The 24974-nt window shown below is 43.0% G+C and overlaps 1 protein-coding gene across 7 annotated transcripts in view; it reads left to right on the top strand.

Annotated features, from left to right (window-relative positions):
- PTPRU (protein tyrosine phosphatase receptor type U) overlaps positions 1-24974 on the top strand; it is a 287012-nt gene that overhangs the window by 163738 nt on the left and 98300 nt on the right. Inside the window, exons 4-20 of one of the 7 annotated variants that reach the window (XM_063954504.1) lie at positions 2604-2685; positions 2778-2893; positions 3425-3599; positions 4493-4786; positions 5196-5489; positions 5792-5901; positions 6480-6681; positions 8309-8411; positions 9875-10148; positions 10294-10330; positions 11072-11210; positions 11345-11374; positions 11745-11896; positions 18384-18574; positions 18678-18747; positions 18880-18956; positions 24719-24736. In XM_063954504.1, coding sequence (XP_063810574.1) covers positions 2604-2685; positions 2778-2893; positions 3425-3599; positions 4493-4786; positions 5196-5489; positions 5792-5901; positions 6480-6681; positions 8309-8411; positions 9875-10148; positions 10294-10330; positions 11072-11210; positions 11345-11374; positions 11745-11896; positions 18384-18574; positions 18678-18747; positions 18880-18956; positions 24719-24736 — 2364 coding nt within the window. Of the gene's footprint in view, positions 1-2603; positions 2686-2777; positions 2894-3424; positions 3600-4492; positions 4787-5195; positions 5490-5791; positions 5902-6479; positions 6682-8308; positions 8412-9874; positions 10149-10293; positions 10331-11071; positions 11211-11344; positions 11375-11744; positions 11897-18383; positions 18575-18677; positions 18748-18867; positions 18957-24718; positions 24737-24974 lie in introns of all 7 variants that reach the window. The other 6 variants (XM_063954501.1, XM_063954511.1, XM_063954512.1 and 3 more) reach the window with 6 other exon arrangements.

Raw genomic sequence — 24974 nt, 5'->3', positions numbered from 1 at the left:
TTTGTGCGAGCCTGCCCGTTTTTTTAAAGCAGCAATCATTTACAAGGCAAATCCAACCTGTAAATGATTGCTGCTATAGAAAAACGTCCAGACCCCGGAGGCTATTACATTTAGCCGCTGGTCTATGAGGACACATCTGTAATTGATCTGCAAGAGATGAGGTTCCAGTTTATTAGGTGGCCTTTGTAGCTTTTTAGCTCCAGAAAAACGTAATATTTATACATCCCAAGAGGTGCTGAAGATTTAGCTTCAGCCTTTGCCTTCAACAACATAAATTTAGCACCGTCCACATTCTCTTTATATGGAAAGGTATATACTGTAAAATAAAAAAGGATTTACATTTACACATAAAACAGTCCCAAAGTACCTTTATGCTCATATAAGACATAAATGGACAATAGTTTAGGAGAAAAATTTAAATAATTGCTATTTTGTAGTTAATTAAATGGCACAGACACCGTGGTGCCTGGCATTCAGGATGTTCGGTGGGCCCCCCAACATTCTGTGAGTGCTCAGTGCTGGAGGTACTGTATTAGCAGATACAGACACAAAAAATACAAATCCCTAACTACTGAACAATGTCTGCTGAAGCAAAAACCAGTTTCGATAGGTGTGTTCTCTGCTAATGACGGCCCGGTTTTCAGACAACAATTTGTTTTCCCCTTTGGGAGTACACTGTCAACAATAGGAGAAGCAGGATAAATTGTATTTGAGACAACAGAGAATTGGCTCTGTATTGTACTACTCTGACCAAACACGGTGGAGCCTGAGTCATATACTAGCCACAAGGCAATGTGCTTTGCTATGCTGAATGATCTGGATATGAAATTCTTAAAAGATCAAGCTAATGAGGACATAACACTAATGGGCTGTAGTCACAGTCTGCAGGATTTGCCTAGCATGTTACATTTTTATCACCGTCTTTTCCAGTCACTTATCATAGAGGGAGCTGTGGGCCTTTGTATTATATACTAGTTACAAAGAGGTGGACTCTGAATTGTACCCTTACCCTAGACCAGGCATTCCCAACCACGGTCCTCAAGGCACACCAACAGTGCAGGTTTTAGTGATATCCAGGCTTCAGCACAGATGGTTAAATCAAAATAACTGAGGTACTACTGAAGTCACCTGTGTTCAAGTTTGGATATCACTAAAACCAGGACTGTTAGTGTGCCTTGAGGACCGTGGTTGGGAAACACTGCCCTAGACAATAGGCTCTTCTACAGTAGGCATCAAGTAATGAGAATTGCATTATACTGTAGACTGCAGGCAATGGGCTCTGTTCCGTAACATTGGACCTGATTCAGAGAAGTACGTAAACCCAATGGATCTATTTTGCACATGTGAAGAACGGGTTCTGCATCCTCGCATGCAGTGCCCCTGATTGACAGGCCGCCGGCATTTGGGGGAGGGGGGCGGATGGAGCTGGCTTGCGTTACTGACAACGGGAGCATGTCACCCCATTTTCTGGGACTGGTGCGGTTACGGTCTGTGTCTTGGGATACAGATTTCCTGGCTCCAGCAACATGAACAACCCAGCAATCCTGAGTAACTTGTGGGTCACTCAGATAGCCAATGTTCACGCAAGTGATCAGATGCTGTGTCTTCGGACACAGCAGCGGATCACACAAGCATGCAGGAGGCATCGTTTTACTCAAAACGCTTCCTGCTGCTTTTGCATATTTCCAAACAGTAACTACATCCATCTCTGAGTCAGGCCCAGAGACTGGGGGTGGAACAGAGTAATGTGCTAGCGGCTAGCCTGTGTATTTGTCCCTTTAGGAATAATGTACACGGAACTACAGGGTCTATTGCTTTAGTGTATTGGGGCACTGGTGGGAGTGTACACATTACTTTTGCAAAGTCATAAAACAGCTTGTCATGCTATTATATATTAGTGGGGTATAAGCCCACCAAGATCGTTTCCTTGAGTAGAAGGGGCAGAATACTGCAGACACACTGGAAATTCAGGCAGACTCCAGCAGTTAATTTTAACTAGCTGGCAGCTGGTTTGATTAATAGATGCTGGTAGGAAATACGTACATTTTCCCTCACAGGAGATAACCAAAACAAAACATAAGTACAAACTCATTGCTTGTCTTGCTCTTATTAAACAAACAGTTCTCTGTGAGTGGTTTTGCTTAGCTCGCAAAATGGGCATCTTTGCAAACAAATGCACCTTTTACGCACAGTTGTTTTTGTCAGAATGACTCTCTTAGGTCAGCATAACCTGTGTTCCCCTAGCTTAGAGCAAAGTGTGTGCCTGGATGTTTATAAGGGCCTGACAGCTGCAGACAGTTTAATTGGCTTGGTAGGCCAGAACCTGCAGTGGCCTGAATATCTGTACCAATCACTGACTCCAGGACTAGCCAAAACTAACACAACACCCTTTCAGTGTCACTACAAATAGTGGTTTAGAGCTCTGCACTTTGCATTGTGATTTTATTATTATTATTATTATTATTATTACTAATATGGCTCTGCTGTTTTTATCTCTCCGTCTTTCAGTTCCATCTTGTATTCTTTTCTTGTTTAATTGTATTATCTGTATTGTATTGTCTTTTCTTTCATCACTAAATACTATTCTATGTCTCATGTTGAAGGTGCTCTTTGAAGCCGAGGTATCTGGAACTCCCCAAGGATACATTGCACTGGATAATATTCTCCTGCTCAGTTACCCCTGCAGTGAGTGCATTCAGTAATATAAATTAAGATATATTGTTAATAATGAAGTGTAAAGTATAGCATCTAATAAGCACCTCTCCCGCTCATTGCAGCTCAAGCCCCTCATTTTTCCCGTCTTGGTGAGGTGGAAGTAAATGCCGGGCAAAATGTCACATTTCAGTGCCCTGCTGCTGGTAGGGCAAACGAAGGCGAGACATTCCTGCTGCAGGTATAAAGCCCTGGGTCATTGTTATTTCTCTTTAGAATACTGAATTGAATGGAGCATATAAAGGACAGGTATTTGAATGGGAAAGTGCGTAGCCAATCGGAGAGTGATGTGGCTGAATTGGGAAATATTGAGGGGATGGGCAGTTATTGTATCAATGGCACAATTCCTCAGCATGACTGCTTCATTGTGCCTTTTCAGTTGCATCTACAATTTCACTGTGCAATGCAGATTAACTAAAAGTAGTAGTGCTAAACACGAAATAAGGTTTCTATGACAACATGGCACACAAATGATAATGTAGTAATAGTGTAACTATAGTGTAATTAGAGTTGGAAATGCTTCTGAGAGATGAGTAGCTTCTTTGTCAGTCATGTGATATGTGTATGTTCATTCATAAACTGCATATTTCTAGTTCTTCATTAATGGGGAAATGATTATAGTTAGACTTGTTTATGTTTAATAAAATTTTGTCTGATACAGTCACAAATACAAAGTGTTTACACTGGGTTCTGCTTTATTGTTGGCCTTTAGAGGCAAAGCGGAGGCATCACCTCATCAGGGATAATCCAGCATGTCAGTCACTGGCGGCTGTTGGCCTCCTTCCAGCTGTTTGAAGCCGGGCCAGATGATCAAGATCTGTACCGTTGTGTGAGTCGCTCTATTTATGGGGCAGGAGTGTCCAACTTTGCTGAACTTGTAGTGAAAGGTGAGAATTGATCAGATCTAAAATGTCTTCATTCTTATAAACAACATTTAGGGGGAGATGTACTAAGCAGTGATAAAAGTGGAGAAGTTGCCCATGGCAATCAATCAGGTTTGACGTAACATTTATAATTTGTATACTATAAAAGTAATGCACATATATCGGCAAGCTGCTCAATCGGATTGTGATGTCACTCAGGTGCTAAAAGGGAGGGGTAATTCTGTGTAAGAAAAAACAATTTGTGTTCCCTAATGCACACTGAGTGAAAAATAATACTACATAATAATCAGATAATTCGGAGATCTTAAATCGTTTTTTCTTATACTATAAAAGTATACAGAGTAGCTGATTGGTTGCCATGGGCATCGTCTCCACTGGCTCACTTCTCCACTTTTATCACTGCTTAGTACTTGTCCCCCTTAAATCACCACACGCATTACATATCACACTATGCACTGCAGTGTGACTGCATTCACTGAACACTGCATGTCATTTGCCTGCTTCTACACCTCACTATGGGGGTAATTCTGAGTTGTTCGCAGCAGGAACTTTGTTAGCAGTTGGGCAAAACCATCTGCACTGCAGGGGGGGCAGATATAACATGTGCAGAGAGAGTTAGATTTGGGTGGGGTGTGTTCAATCTGCAATCTAAATTGCAGTGTAAAAATAAAGCAGCCAGTATTTACCCTGCACAGAAACAAAATAACCCACCCAAATCTAACACTCTCTGCACATGTTATATCTGCCCCCCCCTGCAGTGCACATGGTTTTGCCCAACTGCTAACAAAGTTCCTGCTGCGATCAACTCGGAATTATCCCCTATACTCTTACCAACTTGCTCTGTTCAGAATCCCTTATTCCCTCATGCTAACTGATTACTGCTGAATATCACACAGAGCCACCAACCCCTATTGCTCCACCTCAACTTCTAAGGGCTGGCCCCACCTATCTGGTAGTACAACTAAACACTCGCTCCATCACGGGTGATGGGCCCATCGTGCGAAGAGAGATTGAGTACCGTGTGAGCGGAGGAACCTGGCGGGAACGGCATGCTGTCACTGCACACACATATAAACTGTGGCATTTGGACCCTGACTCACAATATCATCTATCAGTGTTACTCACTCGCCCTGGTGAGGGAGGCACTGGGAGGCCTGGACCAGCACTCATCAGCAGGACAAAGTGTGCAGGTAGAAGACTGCAGTCAGTGGACATATAGAAAAATAAGTCTTCTGTAAAACAATGTAATATGCATGGTGTGCGAGAGGTAACATGGATTCACATGTAGTTGAAGTAGTGAGGGGAATTAGATATGGAAATACTAGGTTAGTTTAAACACATTGTAAAATAACCAGTAAGTTGGGAGGGGTGATAAATACTGAACGGGAGGAAAGTTGTTAACAAAAGAACAGTGGGACACTGCTAGGCTGCAAATATACTGCATGTTGTAGCTGCTGGGGATTATTGAATCATTGGGAGGCTGAATAGGACATTCACACAGCTTGAGACTAGAGTTTATTTAACCAATTACAGCCCTATGAAATCACATTTTTTCCTGACTAACTCAGTTACTAATTTTTTTGTGATTTTTCTTTTTAGAGCCCATGCGAGCACCTAAAGGCCTTTTGTGCACAGCAGAGCAGCCACGCCAGCTGACTCTACATTGGGAAGCAGTCGGCTTCAACATCACCCGTTGTCACACCTACGCAGTGACACTGTGCTACAGCCACGAAGCTAGCTCTCTGCAAGACTGTGTAACAGTGGAGGGGGGAGCCAGCCACTACACTCTCCATGCTCTACCTCCATACAGTGCCATCCACTGTCGCCTTGTAATCTCCAACCCTGAGGGTAGAAAGGAGGGCAAGGAGGTGACCTGTCACACACAGGAAGATGGTGTGTAATGAAATAGTGTTGCTTTGATATTTTCATTACAACTATGGGAGTGATTCAGTTGTGGGCGATGGGCAGAAAGTGCCATTTGAACAGTGGCACTTTGCGACCACCATCATCACTAATTTTAACTTGCACCACATAGAGGTACACAGTGAAATTAGTGAGTTTGGTGTCCAGTATTGTATCGCCGTATGCGGCACACAGCAGAGAATTAAATATGGGTGTATGAGTTGTTATACTGCGGTATTACCCACATATTAATATAATAATATATATTCTGAATCTTCTTATGTGTTTTTCAGTACCAGGGGGCATCGCTTCAGAGACCCTTGTCACCACACCGGTGGACGATGCAATTCTTCTCTCTTGGGATGAACCTGCTGAACCTAATGGAGTTCTAACTCAATATGAGGTGCATATATATACAGTATAAGTTCCAGATGAATCATATTTAAATGTAATTTTAGGTTTTATGATACATGTTAGACACTGGCAGATGCTGGCCCCCTTCCATCTGTTTGAAGGCATTGGTATGATTAACATGGATTTGCCACTTGCTAAGTGGTTGCTGTAGGGCATTGCTGCAAATGCGAGATAAAATGTCACTGTACACTGGTCTTGAGGAAACAATGTAAACAATGTGAAACGTCATCATTAGTTTACTTGTTTTCAGACATGGTTAGTTAATTAACAAAAACTTATTTTTGTAATGAATCTCTTTTTCCCTACAATTGTCTATTTTGCTCAGCTGTTCGAAGTTCTTCAGTTTCCACATCCTAATATTACATGCCACTGTCATGTATAGTTTGTTTCATGTATTGAGCCATTAATTTAGCTCGCTTTTTATATTTTGTAGATAATTGTTACAAGGTCAGGTGTTAGCTGTCTGTATGGTCTCTTATTTGCCATCATTACCATGTATAGTCCCATATATAGACAATGACTTGTGTGATAAATTTACATAACAGCTCTTCTTCTCTATTTTTTCAGCTCAGTTATCAAATAATTGAGTCATCAGATCCTGGTGTGAGTGTCCCAGGACCACGTTCTACCATCTGTAAACCTCCCAATGAAACTTCCCACCTCCTTACCAACTTACACCCTGGAACCACCTATCTACTAAGTGTACGGGCCCGTAATAGCAGAGGCTATGGACAGAGTGCTCTTACTGAGCTCGCAACCAACATTTCAGGTATTGCTTATTCATCATCCTGACAGCTTTATTAAAACAGAGGCATGCATAGTTTTACTAGAATAACCACAATTATTAATAGTATCACAGTATTTGGGATAAAATGTTCACCCTAAAGCAGTGGTTCCCAAACTCTTTCTCAGGGCAGTTCACAGTCCAGGTTTTAAACATATACATGTTTATGCACATATGGTTTAATCAAAATGAATGAGGTACTAATTAAGTCACCTGTGCACAAGTAGTATATCCTTAAAACCTTGACTGTTAGGACACCTAGTGGAACGAAGATCTGATTCAGGTATAGTCAGTATTTGGGTAATGTTGCAATGTACTGATTTGCGAGAACTGCACTAAGCATGTACAGTATGGCTCCTGCATCGTTGGACGTAGTAAGGCTGAAGACGTTAGTTGCTGCTTCTATTATCCTTTGAGAAAGGCGTTGCAGATTACTGAAATGCGTTAGCAGGATCAATATCTACACAGGAGTACTTTGTGATACAGGTGCTTCACTAAAGCCTGCTTTCCAATTAACCTGCATTCTGGTCCATTAGCTTAGCAGGGCTGCACAAGCGATCGCAGCCCTGCTAAGCTAAAATACACTCCCCCATAGGCGTGGACTAGTTGATCGCAGCAGCAGCAAAAAGTTTCTGGCTGCGATCAGCTCAGAATGACCACCCTGGTTTCACAAAACGGAGGTGTGTCACTTCCATTTTATGGTGCTGAGGCCAGGGTCTCCATCTTACATCAGAGATTTCCTGACTTCAGCGATGGAGCTTCTGCATCTGGTCTGCATAACCTTATGGGTTACTCATCTGGCCGTTAGTATTGCAGGTGATCCAATGCGGATGCAGTAGAGGATCACACATGCAACAGGAGGCGTCTACTTATACCAGATGTGTCCTGCTGCATTACCATAAGCAGACCTATGCTTTATACTACCACCTACCACACCTCAATCAGGCCCTGTGTTTGGGAACCACTGCTCTACAGTAAATTATAATGATATTAAATGTTACAGTGGAGACTTGTCACCAAATAAAGTACAAAGCCTCTGGTCACTGAAATATAGGGTAGACTCTAAAAACGGGTGGTCTTCTGTATGCCGGCGGTCGGGCTCCCGGCGCTCAGTATACCGGCGCCGGGAGCCCGACAGCCGGCATACCGACACTTATTTTCCCTCGTGGGGGTCCACGACCCCCATAGAGGGAGAATAAAATAGTGTGGCGCGCGTAGCGCGCCACCGTGCCCGTAGCGTGGCGAGCGCAGCGAGCCCGCAAGGGGCTCATTTGCGCTCGCCACGCTGTCGATAAGCCGGCGGTCGGGCTCCCGCCGCCGGGATGCTGGTCGCCGGGAGCCCGACCGCCGGCCAGCCGTAGTGAACCCCTAAAAACTGAGTAACAGCTTGATATGTGTTTTCCTTGCAGTACGCAAGTGTTTCTGTTGAGCGGTGATGTGATGACGTCAACACTCACTAGTTATACAAAATGCAATCAGATATTACCATATGTACAGATTTTCAGGATGTTATTAATAAACTAGCATCACTTGCCTATTATGACAACATCAGCTACACTGTACTGTATATATAGAACTTTCATAATTATTGAATTTAATTAATTTGCTGTAGCTCCTGCTTTTGACTACAGAGACCTTCCTGCACCAATTGCCGAGACGGATCACACCATAACTGTTCTCCTAAGGCCTGCACAAGGACGGGGATCCCCTGTCAGGTTAGTTGTACTGTAGGTTACTTTCTTCACAGTTTTACTCATCTGCCTCTGACATTGATAGGAAACGGCAAACTACCCCAAGAGATCTAGACATTTGACTATATTATACATAATGTAATATATTCTCTGTATTATCTTTATTATGTTCTATGCAAGCCTGATTTTTTTTCTCGGTTGATCGATTATTGGAGGTCTGCACAAGCATCTAAGTCGCACTGTGCATGGACTTGCAACGGCGGAGAGGATGTATTGATTGACAATCAGGGGCCATTTTGGGGCTGTACAACCCCCCTCCCCCCCTAGTTTTAGGAGTGTGTTTGATATTGCCACTGTGATCCCGTCCACAGCTGCACTGGCTCTGGCACAAATGTGGTTTTGCCCATTAGTGGGCTTTTTTTGGTTTGCTAACAAACCTAAATAAGGTCCTAACTAAGTGTGCATTACCCTTATGCATGGGTCTTCAAGCTACGGCCTTCCAGCTACTGTGGAACTACTTATCTCAACATGCATTGCCTCAATTTTAGCATGTCTTAATAGCAAAACTGTGGCAGGACATGCTGGTATGTGTAGTTCCACAGCAGCTGGAGGGCCGCAGGTTGAAGACCCATGCCTTAATGACTTCTCCAATGTTCACTATACACGTTCCTTGTTTTATAGAAATACTGGTTAAACTGAATATGTTAAATAAGGATTGATCACTAAAAAGTACATTTTCTTTATGATTTGTATATGTTTGAGGAGCAAATAGTAGACTGTGTTGTTGTCCGGATTCTGCTTAAACAACTGCATAATCCTTCCTATTTCATATTGCTGTCACAAATAGTATTATACATGAAAGATTTACAAGTTTATTGAACTTTCTTTGACATGCCTGGTGCTAATGTAGAGTTGTATGCAAATCTGTTCTGCGGCTGGATCTTGTGATAATCCATGCTACACATACTCTGTAACTCTGATCACGTGCATCTTCGGGTGATTCATATGCACTCAGTGTACGCTCCACTTGGTGTTGAATGGGACTAATGGTAACCAATGGGGTATTCACATGTAGGCTAAGTTAAGTGATAGGGGGAGATTTAAATGTTTGAAAAGTCAGTTGGGTGTCTGGTGTTACCTGTCTATTAGATAGGAAAAAACAGACTCCCAGCTGACTTTTCAAACAATTGAATATCCCCCATAGAGTGTTTTGATGTATAGATGAAATTGCTGGCGAGTACATATCATAGATCTGTCTGACTCTGGACACTCTCATACACCAGGTATAAGACTAGTGTAAATGTGTGCTGATAGTCATGGTGGCTTCTTAAGGAAGTGTATATGTAGTACCTTGAATGTATTGTGTGTGTGTGTATGTGTGTGTGTGTGTGTGTGTGTGTGTGTGTGTGTGTGTGTGTGTGTGTGTGTATATATATAATATATATATATATATATATATATAGTGACAGCATTTCTCTGTACAACAGCTTTTACCAGGTACTGGTTGAAGGAGAAAGCTCCCGTCGGTCCCGACGCGAGCTGGGAGTCCCTGGTTGCTTCCCCGGGGCAGGTGGATATGAGGAAGCAGAGATGGATGGAGCCACTAGCTACGTAGGAGCAGAACTTCCACCTAGTGATTTGCCTCGGGACACTCCCTTTGTGGTTGGGGATAACCGCAGTTATGGGGGCTACTGGAATCCACCCCTGGATCCTCGAAAAGGCTATCTTATCTACCTGCAGGCAGCCAGCCACCATCGTGGGGTAAGATGACCTTAAAAAAGTCAGATGGATTGCTAGTATACAGAAAGAAGTGTCAGACATTGGTTGGATGCTCTCTGGATGAGTAAATGTGGACTTTATATGAAAAGAAATTGGTCTCCCATGAATGCTGTTTTTCTTTTTGTAGGAAACACGACTTAATTGTGTTAGGATTGCCAGAAAAGGTAAAAAGTGACGCTAGTCTATTTTATGTTGCACATTCCTCTATATGTTTTTTTGCAACTCATACCAAACTGTTACTGTCTTTAATCTCATTAATGGTTATTATCTGTTTTTTATTATGAGCCTCTTACTTTTAAGCGGCAGACTTGATGGGCCAAGTGGTTCTTATCTGCCGTCAATTTATATGTTTCTATGTTACTGCACATATCTCCTTCCTTATCTCATCCAGTTTGAAAACTGTACTCATCCCTTGTTATCTGTGTTACTTCTCTGTATTGATTTCTTTCTTCTTACTGCTGATCTCTCTTCTGGAATTTACAGCTCTGAGTTCCTTTCATTCCATCCAGAGTCTTTCATTCCATCCAGAGTCTTTCTATCTACTCTTTCCATCCTGGATCTCTCCTGATCTTCCCCCATGTGTATGACTAGCTTGATTCTTATCCAATATATTTTGGCAGTATCCATCAAGCATCTGGATATTTAATAATGACTCTCTATAGCATAGGTTCTCAAACTCGGTCCTCAGGACCCCACACAGCGCATGTTTTGCAGGTCTCCCCACAGAATCGCAAGTTAAATAATTAGCTCCACCTGTGGACCTTTCACAAAGTGTCAGTGAGTAATTAATACACCTGTGCACCTGCTGGGTTACTTGCAAAACATGCACTGTGTGGGGTCCTGAGGACCGAGTTTGAGAACCTGTGCTCTATAGTATACTTCTGTAACTCTCCTGCCTTCTGCAGCACCCTGTAAGGACAGTCACCGCTTCTCTATGGCTCCCCAGCATTCGGAGGAGATGGGGCTTGTGCTTGGAATTTGTGCCGGTGGCCTGGTTGTATTTATCATCCTGCTTGGTGTTGTGATTCTCATTGTCCGAAAGGGGTAGGTATTTGTCTGTTGTGTTGTGACTGTCAGACTATTGTGCAAATATCTTGTTGATTTTCAGCAGAATTTCTCTATCAGTATGCAACATTACAGAAAGCTCATACTTTAATTCTTTTCTCTATCGCTCGCAGAAGAACACAGTTTTCTTATGCTTATTACCCGTGAGTATGATATTAATAAGCTAAAGCAGAGTTGAGCTTTCGTAGCATGAAATATTATATGAGCTTACGCAGATGAAAACTTTGAAAATTGCTGAGTGATCCCGGTCAATATGCCCTCTCCTAAGTGCACTCCTTTTACTTCACACCTATAGTTTGTAGGATTATATGGGATCTGTCATAGTTTTACAGAGTGCTTTGTGCTAAGTAAAATGATCTAAAACGACCGGTACACTCTCCATCTGGTAGAGAGAATAAAATACCTCCAAAATGCTATTGTGCTTTGTGACACCAGTATATGGTTATCTGTCCCATAGTGAGATAAGACAAACAGGAAGTTTTGTCATGAAATATGTCCTTGGTGTTGTTACAGGAAGCCGATGGGTTTGGCTAAGTCTGCCCTGCCAGTGCGGCATGAAAACTCCTGTGCAGCAATCCCTAGAGAACATGCCAAGATCACGGATCAACCCAAGTTAATGCAGGACGAGGCAGCGCTGACATTCCTGCACGGTTATGGCTCCCGAGGTGTGTGCTCTCTCTAAAGAACTCCTAATTACAAATTTAGGGCTACAGTTCTGACGCAATAGATGTTTTCTCCAGTATTCATTATTATATGGTTTGTTTGTTTTTTTATTGCCCATTTCTTCTCTGCAGTTGTCTATTCAGATAATTGGCAATACTGAAACTTTGGGGGAGATGTACAGATGTGTCCTTTCTCCTCCAGGCTCCATATGTAATGAGTCGAGGAACACAGGGCGCATGAGAGCTGCCTGCTCCTGTGCATCTCGGCAACGTTGAGCGTCTCTTTTCCCTGAAAATGCATCTTATTCGCATCACTGTGCAGACTGTGCTGATTAAAATGATATGCATGTTTACAGAGGAAAGACGTATAGTCTGAAGGGCTATGCACAGGCTCCCATATTATGACTAGGAGAATATTGTCTTAATAAGAACCAGCCTTGGAAAAGTAATTAGGTAGGCATGATATCCTACATTAAATTGAGTAGGGCTGGAGGTGCACCAGTAAGCATGGTACAATATCTGAAAAAGAGAAAGAGAAGGACCACAAGGGGGTCGTCCTCTCAAGAAGGCTTACTTTGTGGCGCACTCTTTTATATCGTAGTTGTAATTGTTATTTAATTAAAACTTAAAACAATGTCTGCCTATGGATTACTGACATTGTGATGGTATACTAACCTATTGCCCAGATACTACAGTTCTTGTCATTTGATGCGCTTAAGGTTTATATCTAGGCACGTTAATTGTACTATTGTATCATTGTGCTAATTAAGTGTTACACTTCACCATCCATTATGGTGCTACATGGATCACTAATGCTGATTTATGCAGACTGAGATGTAATGGTATGTATTTATAGGTCTAGATCTTTATACCTATATTAGCACAAACTTATATGGAGGCAACAGATCATACGGTCGGTAATGATGACATAGGCAGAATAGATCCTACAGATGTTCCTGCTACTGTCAAATTCGAGGCCTTCATTCATTTTGAAGAATTATAGGTTACATGTTTGCTTTCTGACGTTATATCAACGGGCAACGAGAGACATACAGTAGCTTTATTGTTCAAAGACGCTCTGAAAAAGTAGCGAGCATCGGAGCTGCTTTACATTTCTGACCTATTGTAGGACCATCTCTACTGCCAATGCAGCTACGGGTTACCACTTAATAGGGTAGCTGGTACCTTCTGAGGTGCATATATCTGGTTATATACACCCTTTTTACGTATATAATTAGAGGAATACGTGTGTTTTTGAGCATACAGGGGCCAAATATTTGTTTATGGCTCAGTTCTCCGAGTATATTACGAGAGAAATCGGAGATCCTTATGTTCTCAGAGATTGCGGTTATACCATTTTTTTCCCATCAGGAGATAATATTATCCATCAAATGAAAGGGAATGTACACTACTATTGCAGGTAGTCGCCGCTATTTGGGTATATCTTCAGTGTGAGATCCAATCACCAATTGGGAGAGATTTCCTTTAATTTAAAGTTACCCATTTAATTAAACAAGAGATATTTTCACTTTTGTTCTATTTTTCAGTATGGTGTGTCAGAAATTCCTATTGAAAGGTCATCTGTATTATGAACATTAACTATATTCTTCGCATGTGTTGATACACAGCGATTTCAAATTTTCAAGATCTTTCTAAGATCAATTTGTGTTGTTTGTGTCTTAGTGTCTACATTATTTTAATATTTGAAATAAACGTTAAGTTTTAATTAAATAACAATTACAACTACGATATAAAAGAGTGCGCCACAAAGTAAGCCTTCTTGAGAGGACGACCCCCTTGTGGTCCTTCTCTTTCTCTTTTTTTTTTCTTTTTCATAAAATGATATGCAGCATGACTATATTCTGTGTGTGAATGCAGCTGTATCTGTATACAAAATGCTACGTTATAGTGTAACAGATGTAAAAGATGCATTTTTCGGGAAGGGGGGAAATTGCACAAAAAGACGCTCAGCGCGATCACGACTAGGCATGGCTAGGAAAGCTGTATAACGTGACTGCATCAGAGTGATAAAGTGGACAAAGACAAAGTACCAACCAACCAGCTCCCAACTGCCATGTCACAGGCTGTGTTTGAAAAATGACAGCTGGGAATCAGGAATATTAAACATGTTTAAAAATACAGATTCTGTATTCAGTTGTTTTAACATGTTTAATTTCCTTGATTACCTGATGGATCGCTGATCATTGCTGGCCGCTGATTTGGTTCTGGTTGCCAGAATGCTGTGTCGCTGGGTCGGGGAATCAGGGCTACTGATGCATGGGGGCCATTACTCACAGTGTTGTGATGGAAATTTGTTGTGGTTAACAAAAAAAAACCTTGTGTTGGTGTTATGTCTCTAGGAGGGTTGCTTTGGTTGTCGGTGATCCTGTTTGTAAAGGTCACTGGTTTTGCACCGTTGCTCCCAGATGGTCTGTCCAGCACTTACTTAGATGCATGCCTCTTCATGACCTAAAGCTAGAAATATGCATACATTTGAGGAAAAAGTATATGCAAAGGTCCTATCATCACACCATGTTCAACCTCAGAGTCTTCCTCTTGCTTCTGTAGAACTACAGATTTCAATAATAGAATTTCTGCTGCGGGGTACACTGGGCTCCACAAGGAATGGACAATGAGGTGTAGAGTAGGATCTTGATCCGAGGCACCAACAGGCTCAAAGCTTTGACTGTTCCCAGAATGCATAGCGCCGCCTCCTATATCACCCTGCCTCCCTGCACAGGATCTCAGTTTTGTAGTTGGTGCTGCAGTAGCAGGCACTTAACAGAGGAGCTGCTCCAGGCAGCCCTAAGAAGAGCTTTTTTTCTGAGGAAAAAAGGGAAGACTTCAAGGGCAGCAGCAGTGTTACATGTCAGTGGACATTCACGGCTACAGCTCCGGCTATCCCCAGCGGCGCTGTACTCTCCCGAGCCCTGGTTGCCGGGTAACACTAACTACAGCAGGAGGCTCTGGTTTTCTTCTTGTCAGGCACACACGATGGGTGCTCTACGGGATCGCGTGGCCGCGCTTCGGGAGGTGGTAAGTGGGTCCCGCTTGCGGGACCCGGTCTTTATCGCGATCCGGCGCGGTCAGTGGGAGGCGGCCACGCGCACTGGCGGTGGACACTGTGGCAGTACAGGCGATCCCACTAGATCACCAGGGCATGGGACAGGTCAGGTTTTCTCTATAAACCGTTTTATTAGAGCCCACAGTACCCGATGGTTTTGCCAGCAGGGGGATAGAGCTTGGACCTGAAGCCCCTCCCCCAGCCCCAGGGCGCCATTTTCTGCAAATGTTCCCGCCCTGGAGCTGCATATCGTCCATAAGTATACTATCCATCGATCTACATTGTATACCTGTGGTGGCTTTTTTTCTTTATACAGGTTGAGTATCTCATATCCAAATATTCCGAAATACGGAATATTCCGAAATACGGACTTTTTTGAATGAGAGTGAGATAGTGAAAACCTTGTTTTTTGATGGCTCAATGTACACAAACTTTGTTTAATACACAAAGTTATTAAAAATATTGTATTAAATGACCTTCAGGCTGTGTGTATAAGGTGTATATGACACATAAATGAATTGTGTGAATGTACACACACTTTGTTTAATGCACAAAGTTATAAAAAATATTGGCTAAAATTGCCTTCAGGCTGTGTATATAAGGTGTATATGTAACATAAATGCATTCTGTGCTTAGATTTATGTCCCATCACCATGATATCTCATTATGGTATGCGATTATTCCAAAATACGGAAAAATCCGATAACCAAAATACGTCTGGTCCCAAGCATTTTGGATAAGGGATACTCAACCTGTACTAGTAGTACTAGTTTAGCAGTCTGCTGACAGTGTCCACCAGGTCCATTATACTGTATATAGCAGTACGGTAGGCCACTGCTGTACCTACCTCTGTGTCGTCAGTCACTCGTCATCCATTAATAATAATAAGTATACTATCCATCCATCTACATTGTATACCTGTGGTGGCTTTTTTTCTTTATACTAGTTTAGCAGTTTGCTGACAGTGTCCACCAGGTCCAATTATTATACTGTATATAGCAGTACGGTAGGCCACTGCTGTACCTACCTCTGTGTCGTCACTCGTCGTCCATAAGTATACTATCCATCCATCTACATTGTATACCTGTGGTGCCTTTTAGTTGTGCGCATTAAAATATGGAGAACAAAAATGTGGAGGTTAAAAAAATAGGGAAAGATCAAGATCCACTTCCACCTCGTGCTGAAGCTGCTGCCACTAGTCATGGCCGAGACGATGAAATGCCATCAACGTCGTCTGCCAAGGCCGATGCCCAATGTCATAGTACAGAGCATGTAAAATCCAAAACACAAAAGATCAGTAAAATGACCCAAAAATCAAAATTAAAAGCGTCTGAGGAGAAGCGTAAACTTGCCAATATGCCATTTACGACACGGAGTGGCAAGGAACGGCTGAGGCCCTGGCCTATGTTCATGGCTAGTGGTTCAGCTTCACATGAGGATGGAAGCACTCATCCTCTCACTAGAAAAAAGAAAAGACTTAAGCTGGCAAAAGCACAGCAAAGAACTGTGCGTTCTTCGAAATCACAAATCCCCAAGGAGAGTCCAATTGTGTCGGTTGCGATGCCTGACCTTCCTCTTTTTTCTTTCATTATTCTTTGCATCATGTGCTGTTTGGGGAGTATTTTTTTGAAGGACCATCCTGCGTGACACTGCAGTGCCACTCCTAGATGGGCCAGATGTTTGTGTCGGCCACTTGGGTCGCATAGCTTAGTCACACAGCTACCTCATTGCGCCTCTTTTTTTCTTTGCGTCATGTGCTGTTTGGGGAGTATTTTTTTGAAGGGCCATCCTGCGTGACACTGCAGTGCCACTCCTAGATGGGCCAGATGTTTGTGTCGGCCACTTGGGTCGCTTATCTTAGTCACACAGCTACCTCATTGTGCCTCTTTTTTTCTTTGCATCATGTGCTGTTTGGGGAGTATTTTTTTGAAGGGCCATCCTGCGTGACACTGCAGTGCCACTCCTAGATGGGCCAGGTGTTTGTTTCGGCCACTTGGGTCGCTTATCTTAGTCACACAGCTACCTCATTGCGCCTCCTTTTTTATCTTTGCGTCATGTGCTGTTTGGGGAGTATTTTTTTGAAGGGCCATCCTGCGTGACACTGCAGTGCCACTCCTAGATGGGCCAGATGTTTGTGTCGGCCACTTGGGTCGCTTATCTTAGTCACACAGCTACCTCATTGCGCCTCTTTTTTTCTTTGCGTCATGTGCTGTTTGGGGAGTATTTTTTTGAAGGGCCATCCTGTCTGACACTGCAGTGCCACTCCTAGATGGGCCAGGTGTTTGTGTCGGCCACTAGGGTCGCTTAGCTTAGCCATCCAGCGACCTCGGTGCAAATTTTAGGACTAAAAATAATATTGTGAGATGTGAGGTGTTCAGAATAGACTGAAAATGAGTGGAAATTATGGTTATTGAGGTTAATATTACTATGGGATCAAAATGACCCCCAAATTCTATGATTTAAGCAGTTTTTTAGGGTTTTTTGAAAAAAACACCCGAATCCAAAACACACCCAAATCCGACAAAAAAATTTCGGTGAGGTTTTGCCAAAACGCGTCCGAACCCAAAACACGGCCGCGGAACCGAACCCAAAACCAAAACACAAAACCCGAAAAATTTCCGGTGCACATCACTAATAGGAAGACCACATCTCTGCCAGCACAGAGCTGGTATGAGAACAAAGTCCTTATGCAGATGAAAATGTCTGTGTCCATTTATTTAATTTCCATAATTTCGCTCCACAAAGTGAAATCTTGTATTTCCAGTGCACTGTGTTATACAGTGTATGTATATACGATGGTGTGTACTCTGGTCTCTAAACCACAGCTGGACTGGCCATCAAGTGCTTCTGGCAAATTCCAGAAGGGCTGATGGCCAGATGGGTCAATCTGGCCTAAAAGCCCTGCCGAGCAGCTCCGGTTATCTGTGCTCTGCTTGGCCGCCCGACTGCGGTGGGGTAAGTGGGGGTGGGTGGTGCAGCGAGGCCAGGCCCCTGTGATTCGCGGCACACCCATGATTCCTGGTATGCCCATAAAACACAGAGAGGAACGACGCATGAGACATGGCCACTCCCCCGCGATACGATGCCGCACCACTTTCATGTATGTGCGTACGAATGCCATAGGTATAATGCCAGCCAGCTCCTCCCATTGTCTAATGTCAAGATCTCCTGGTCTGTAGAAGGCACCACCTTAATGTGCAAACGCATGCGCTTTGGCAAATCATGCTTTATGTCACTATGAAAAGGATTTTTCACTTCATAAATGAAGCCCTCTGTATATTTTAATGTGCGTAGATTCATGTACAACGTGGCAGTGATACAAACCTGGAAATATCAGCAACAAAATCTAAAGTAGTTTTATTGATGGAGTATGCATTTAAAGTGCCACACAGTGATCGCATTATTGGTTTTCATTGCTTTCTTCAGGGGAGCCACGTGTTGGGTCTGTGACAGAATCAAGCAGTCTTCTGGGAGGGTCTCCACGGCGCAGTGGGGGCAGGAAAGGGTCTCCATATCATACAGGCCAGCTGCACCCTGCAGTACGTGTGGCAGATCTACTGCAACACATAAACCAGATGAAGGTGGCAGAGGGTTATGGATTCAAACAGGAATATGAGGTAATGAATATGCTTACTACTTATTTATTTTGTTTTTATTCTTTTCTGCTATTAAACCCCATTGATAAGTATGTAAAAGTAAGACCTATACCTTATATTTCAGAGTTTCTTTGACTGGGATGTGTCTAAAAAGAAGGACAAGGGGAAAGGAAGACAAGAAGCACCACCAAACTGTAGGTGACTGTGTTTAATGAGAGACAGGCATTGTTGTACACAAGGGAGGGTGGGTAATATACTGACTACGTTGTGCTTACATTTCCTGACTATAAAGTGATCTGTTACATTTCTTAAAGTTTTCTTTTCAGATGAGCGTCACCGAGTCCAGCTCCACCCCCTCCAGGCTGAGTGCAGTTCAGAAGAAATCAACGCCAACTATATTGATGTGAGTATCAGACCTAAATAGTACATCCAGAGAGGGCTGACTACTGCATAGTGATAATGCGTATGAACACATCAATACAGAACTTTATCTATTCAGGTCTACCTTCATGGAATCCGTAACCATTACTAAGCTTAATAGCACAGACCACACAAATTCCAGTGACAAACAAGGGATATTTAACATTAGTATTAACAGATTCCAGATAATACCACAAAGTACTAAGGGCCTGATTCAGAGGTGGACGCAAAGTGGGCTGAATTCATGTTAGCACTCACTTGCCTACACAGCTATGAATTTTTAGGCTACGGAATTGCTAATAATCGCAAGTGAAGCCTTCGAAAGAGATGACAGGAGACATCCGAGCTTTAACATAGACTTGGTCTTTGGCATCAGTCGGGCCAGATGACAGGATGGTGGGATTTCATAGTGAACACCAGGGCCGTAACTAGGTGTGTGCCAATGGTGCCTTGCCCACAGCGCAAGTGCAGTGAAGGCGCACCATCAGGCAGCATACCCCTACCTACGGCTGTTTTGGTCAGTGATGGAATAGTGACATTTCCACTGTCTGCCGGTGCCTGCCTCTGTAAGCGACGGGGAGTGCGCCATTTGGTGTTACCCTTTGTGCGGTAATTCTGGCTATGAGCTCCGCCGCCCCCTCTGAAGTGGAGAAGGAGCGCTCCTTCAGCCACCTGGTCCCGTATAGGAGGCGCCGCTGCTTCTATTGATGCCGCCAGGGAGATCCGCCGCCGCCACCTCTGAAGTGGAGAGAGAGAGAGCGCTCCTTCAGCCTCCTGGTGCCGTATAGGAGCCACTGCTACCTCTACTGTGACACCCGCCGCAGCCTGAGCACTGGAGAGGGGACTGTGAGCGCCAGTAAATGAGTGTCTGCGCCTGGTAGTCCTGGATGCCGCATCGCGCTAACAGGTGACTTGAGACACACACACACACTCTCACTCTCTGTTGCTGTAATATGTAACAAAGGGTGACTCTGCTGCTATAGTGTGTAAAACGGGACTCTGCTGCTGTAATGTGTAAAACGGGACTCTACGTGCCGTACTGTGTAAAATACCTGCCTAATGTGTAAAAGTGGACTCTACTTGCCATACTGTGTAAAAGGGAGCTCTGCCTACCTTACTGTGTAAAAGGGAGCTAGGTGGACACGCCCCTTCCCCATAAAGCCACGATCCTATATTTTGGCGTGTGTCTACTGCGCGCATTGGCCCAGTTTTATATTTGGGGGGGGGCGGGGGGGGGGGGCGCCGATGCTGGTTTTTTTGCACACAGCGCTAAAATGTCTAGTTACGGCACTGGTGAACACATACAATGTATGTGCTGCACTGAAATCCCGTGTGTGTCACTGGCCGGATCCCTTTCTGCGGGATCCCACAAATCCCCCCTCCCGGCCAAGCCGCTTTGTGTGGCCCAGCACTTACACCCAGTGTTCGCAATGCTGATGTTTGCATAGTTGAGCACCTATTATTGTGCTGAGCATGGTCCTGATGGTTTTGAAATGGTGGTCACAATGCAAATTTGTATGTGCAGTGATTGACACTCAGGGCAGAATGTACTATGCACGGCATATTGGATGCGTTACATCCCACCACTTATCAGGTGCATAGCGGCACTAATAATGCCAGCATGCACCTAGAGTTGTAATAGATATCACAAAGGACATCTCTTCCAAAACAAAGCTGTCTTTTGCGATGATAGGACTTCTGGGTTTATGATCTCAGAGTCCCCCTGTGCAGGTCGCATTTTGCTTTTAGTATATCCCGCCATCAGTGACGGTTTGTGGGAGGCAACAGGAGATAGCAAGACAGCAGGTGTGTCAGGACTATTTCAGGGACGTGTCCCAGCCTGCCACTGCTTTATCATACACAGTTGTAAAGACTACGGCGGCTTACTGTACTTGCGACTGACATTCTGAGCAATCATGGGGTTGCTCTGAGGTCCGATGGTGCAACCAATATGTAATTAATTCCTCTTTTATTGCCTCTTTGTACTTAAGTGGTGAGTCGAAACACCATTAGTGGGCGTGTGTGTACATTAGCATGAGCATATTTTCACAGAGCCGCTTACGTACAAAAACACAGGTGTAAATGCAACTGCTTCCACCACTAAATCAGGCCCTATGCCTCACAACAAAACACACATGATATGCGAATACCTTCCTGGTAAGAGCGTCACTTAGAGATTATACAGTACATAGTGATAAAAAATTAAAAGAGGACAGTTAAAGGATTTGTATAGGCTTGGGATATCCACAATAGCTGAGAGAAGGTTTTTCTGTAATGCAGAACCCAAGCCTTGAAATACATTAAATTAAAATTGAAAACAACCCCATTGTTTGTGTACAGCCCCCTTGACTCCTCACAGTGATTGTAGTAGAAAGGATTTGATCATGAAATCCTTGTGTATGACATATTCACCAGACGGCAGCAATTCCTTACTTGTTAAGCTCTTCAGGTTTTCAGAACTTTCTGTATAACATGTTTCAGATTAAACATCCCACGCCTATATTTTACACTAGTTCTAAGGTGTTCTTTATATACACAATAATCATTTGTAAAAGTTAAATATTTGTGTGTTTGGGCAAATATGATAGACCTGTGGTGCAGTGTAAAGCTAGGTACACACTATACAATTATCTGACATACCATTTATCCAATCTGGCTGGTTGGAATGAAAATCTGGTAATGTATGGGAGCACATACAATCAACCAATTGCTTCAAAACACTGGAAAACAGACAAAACCTATTGTTCAGACAAATTAGTTATATCAAACTGATTTAACCAGTTTGTCTAAACAACTGTTTATGTCCATTTTCCAGTGTTTAGGAGAAAATAGTCAATTGTTACTTGCATCCATCCATTACCAGATTGGACAGGTGGGGGTTAATGTAATAGGGTTCAAGAAGCCAAAGGTGCTGGAATTTGTGCGAGAATGCCCGTATATTTAAAGCGGCAATCATTTACAAGCCAAAACTGTCTTGTAAATGATTGCTGCTTTAAAAATATGTGCATTCTGGCACAAACTCCCGCACCTCCGGCTTCTTACACCCTATTACATTTACCCCATGGTCTGACAGATGATTGCATTGTGTGTACCCAGCAAGACATCAGAAAACTGTGTACTGATTTTCTGGGCCTATAAAGATGGTATCAGTCATAAAGGGAGCAGATACTGTTCTGAGCAGTTGACAGGTCAGAGAGATGGGGCACTTTCATCTCTGCTGCAGTGTGAGGATTATGATGCCCCTGACAATGCATATGATGCACAGAAACAAGATTTTGTTTTGCAGTACAGGAATTGTCAATAAACTCCCTGCCCTGTGCAGGTGCAGTCTGCACAATCTGTGTAATTGTGTAAGCCAAAACATACAAAAAAAAAAAAAAAAATTAATTAATTGAACAAATAAAGAAAATGAGTCAGGTCATGATTGTTAGTAAATATAGTTCCAGTGAGTTATCCAGTGTGTAAACTTCAGTCTTTTGTAGGTAATATTTTCTCTACTCTAGGGAGAGACTGGAGAATGTATTGTAAAATGTAATGACTGTCTACTTTGTATGGTGTATAGTAAACCTGTCGACTAGATCTGCTGAACTACATATCCCATGATATTCAGTCACCTGCTGACTGACTCAGCATCATGAGAGAATTAGGGGTGTATTCTCTAAGCTTTGGATGGAGATAAAGTGGGTGGAAGGAGATAAAGTACCAACCAATCAGCTCGTAACTGCCATGCCACAGGCTGGGTTTGCAAAAGGACCAACTGATACTTTATCTTTGTCTGCTTTATCTCTATCCAGGGCTTAGTAAATAGACCCTTTAGTCCAGCAAGCCTTGAAGGTGTTTTACTGCAGTGATGTGTACTTACATTTACTGTAGTAGTAGTATTATTATTATCCTTGATTTCTATGGCGCCACAAGGGTTCCGCAGCGCCCAATTACAGAGTACATACGCACATAATCAAAACAGGAAAACAGTGACTTACAGTTGAAGACAATGTCGGACAAATACCTACGTAATAGCCTTCATTGTTTAATAATATTGATAACTGAATCATGTAATAAAATGAGATAACTAGTTCCTGGCATATACTGTAGCTCTGTATGTACACATACTGAAAACACTGCCACGTGTGTCTATACTCTGGGACTACTAGGCCAGACAACACAGTGGGTTTTTATGATAGTTTTACATTACAATTCACATGCATGTTTGCCAAAGTACACTAGGTCGCAGCTGCTTTGTCCACTTTGTGTGCCAGCATATTTAATTGAGTGTTTATTTTATGTTCTACGTGACACTTTGGAATGCTGTACCTTGAACACAGATGCAGTGATTACAGAATATAATGTGACTGCATTTAAATTACAGCACGTAAAATATAATCCAAAAACAGCACAACTGATACGTGTTTGCAGCAATTAGCATGATTACTTTTATGCTTAATAACTCTGTTTCCAAATGTGTCTAGGTAGTTTTCAGATAATGAGTTGGCTCATTGGTTAAAAGCACTGTGTGTAGAATAGTAGTGTTACACAAAAATAATCTGAAACATGTAAAATGAAACACATTACTACCAATAATGCTGAGAGTGACAGTGTGAGGTTTCTCATTAGTATATGTATTCATATGTATATATTTATTATTTTATACATTCATACCCCTTTTCCATTAGCTCAAAAAACACGGGTAAATGCACGGGGGCACGCATTTACCCGTGTTTTTTGCAAGTGGAAAAGGGTAAACCCAGATCAAGTGACCCGTGAATCCTACCCGGCTATCTACCTGGGTAGGACACGGGAATGATCCAGGTAGGGTTGTAGTGAAACGGGAGCCGTGTCGATGCGACACGGCTCCCGTTTACACTGTTTGAAAGGGCGGCGCCGGGAGATCATGTGATCTCCCTGCGTCGCCCCTGCCGCGTCACTAGAAGCGTCACCAACCCGGCATATGCCGGGTTGTGACTGCTGATGGGAAAGGGGCCGAGCACGGGTCGCAGCAGGGGGCTGCTCCCGTGTCAGGCTCCCGGCTGCGACCCGTGCTCGTAGGTGGAAAAGGGGTATAATATAGAAGGCAGGGGTAAATATGATCGAATAGGTGGGTTTAGTTTCACCTCCATTACTTGATAAATGACATAAACATGCTTATCTACAAATATGTTTTGTCCTCTTATTTAAGTATTGTGGATCTCATTACGTAAAACATGCCTGAACGCGGTGCCCCCTGTTCCTTATATTCCTAGACCGTTTTCTTATGTAGTAAGTTTCAGAAAAGGCAGAGGCCTTCCAGCCAGAATTGTCTCCTCTGTCTGTAACTATTGATGCATGTCCGCCCTGGTATCGATCTAATGTGATGTAAAGTGGTGATTGATACATTTAACTTCTTGTTCTACTATACTGCTCTTTTTTTGTTTCCGCTAATGCATCTTTATCCTTTCTTTTCTCTGCTGCCCTTTTGTCTATCTTTGTATTTTGTTTCTTCACCCTTCTCCTGTCTATGACATATCATATCTTGTCTCACATTGTACTGATATGTTCCATCACCTCTGGTTCCCTCTTCTTCCCCTGAATCTTTTCAATTCTTCCTCTCTACATGTCCAAACTTTGATGTTTATCACTGCCCTCTTTCTAATCTTCCCTTTCTTTATCTCTACATTTACACCTCTGTATCTCTTGTTTCCCATTTTCTCTGTCCACTTTGACATCTCTGGCCCTTTTTCACGGTCTTTCTGTCTGTGGGATCACCGGTAGATCCGGATAAACAGAGAAGTGAGTATCAAGCTTGTGATCCTATTCCCCTCTTCCCATAACCAGGTGCTTCAGTGCCCTGGCCCGAGCACTAAAAGAGTATAAGATCTCTGGTGTAAGCCAATAAACATACTCTGTTTCCAGGGACTTACATTCTAATATGTATATTTTACGCTGAGCTGCTTCCCAAAAGCCTTGGCACTTCTTATCCTAATTTCCTCTTTAGCGTCCCTCTATCCTTTTGCCTTGTCTCATTCCT

This window comes from Pseudophryne corroboree, chromosome 2 (assembly GCF_028390025.1).
Source record: "Pseudophryne corroboree isolate aPseCor3 chromosome 2, aPseCor3.hap2, whole genome shotgun sequence".
Taxonomy (NCBI): domain Eukaryota; kingdom Metazoa; phylum Chordata; class Amphibia; order Anura; family Myobatrachidae; genus Pseudophryne; species Pseudophryne corroboree.
This window is presented reverse-complemented; position numbering and strand designations above follow the sequence as displayed.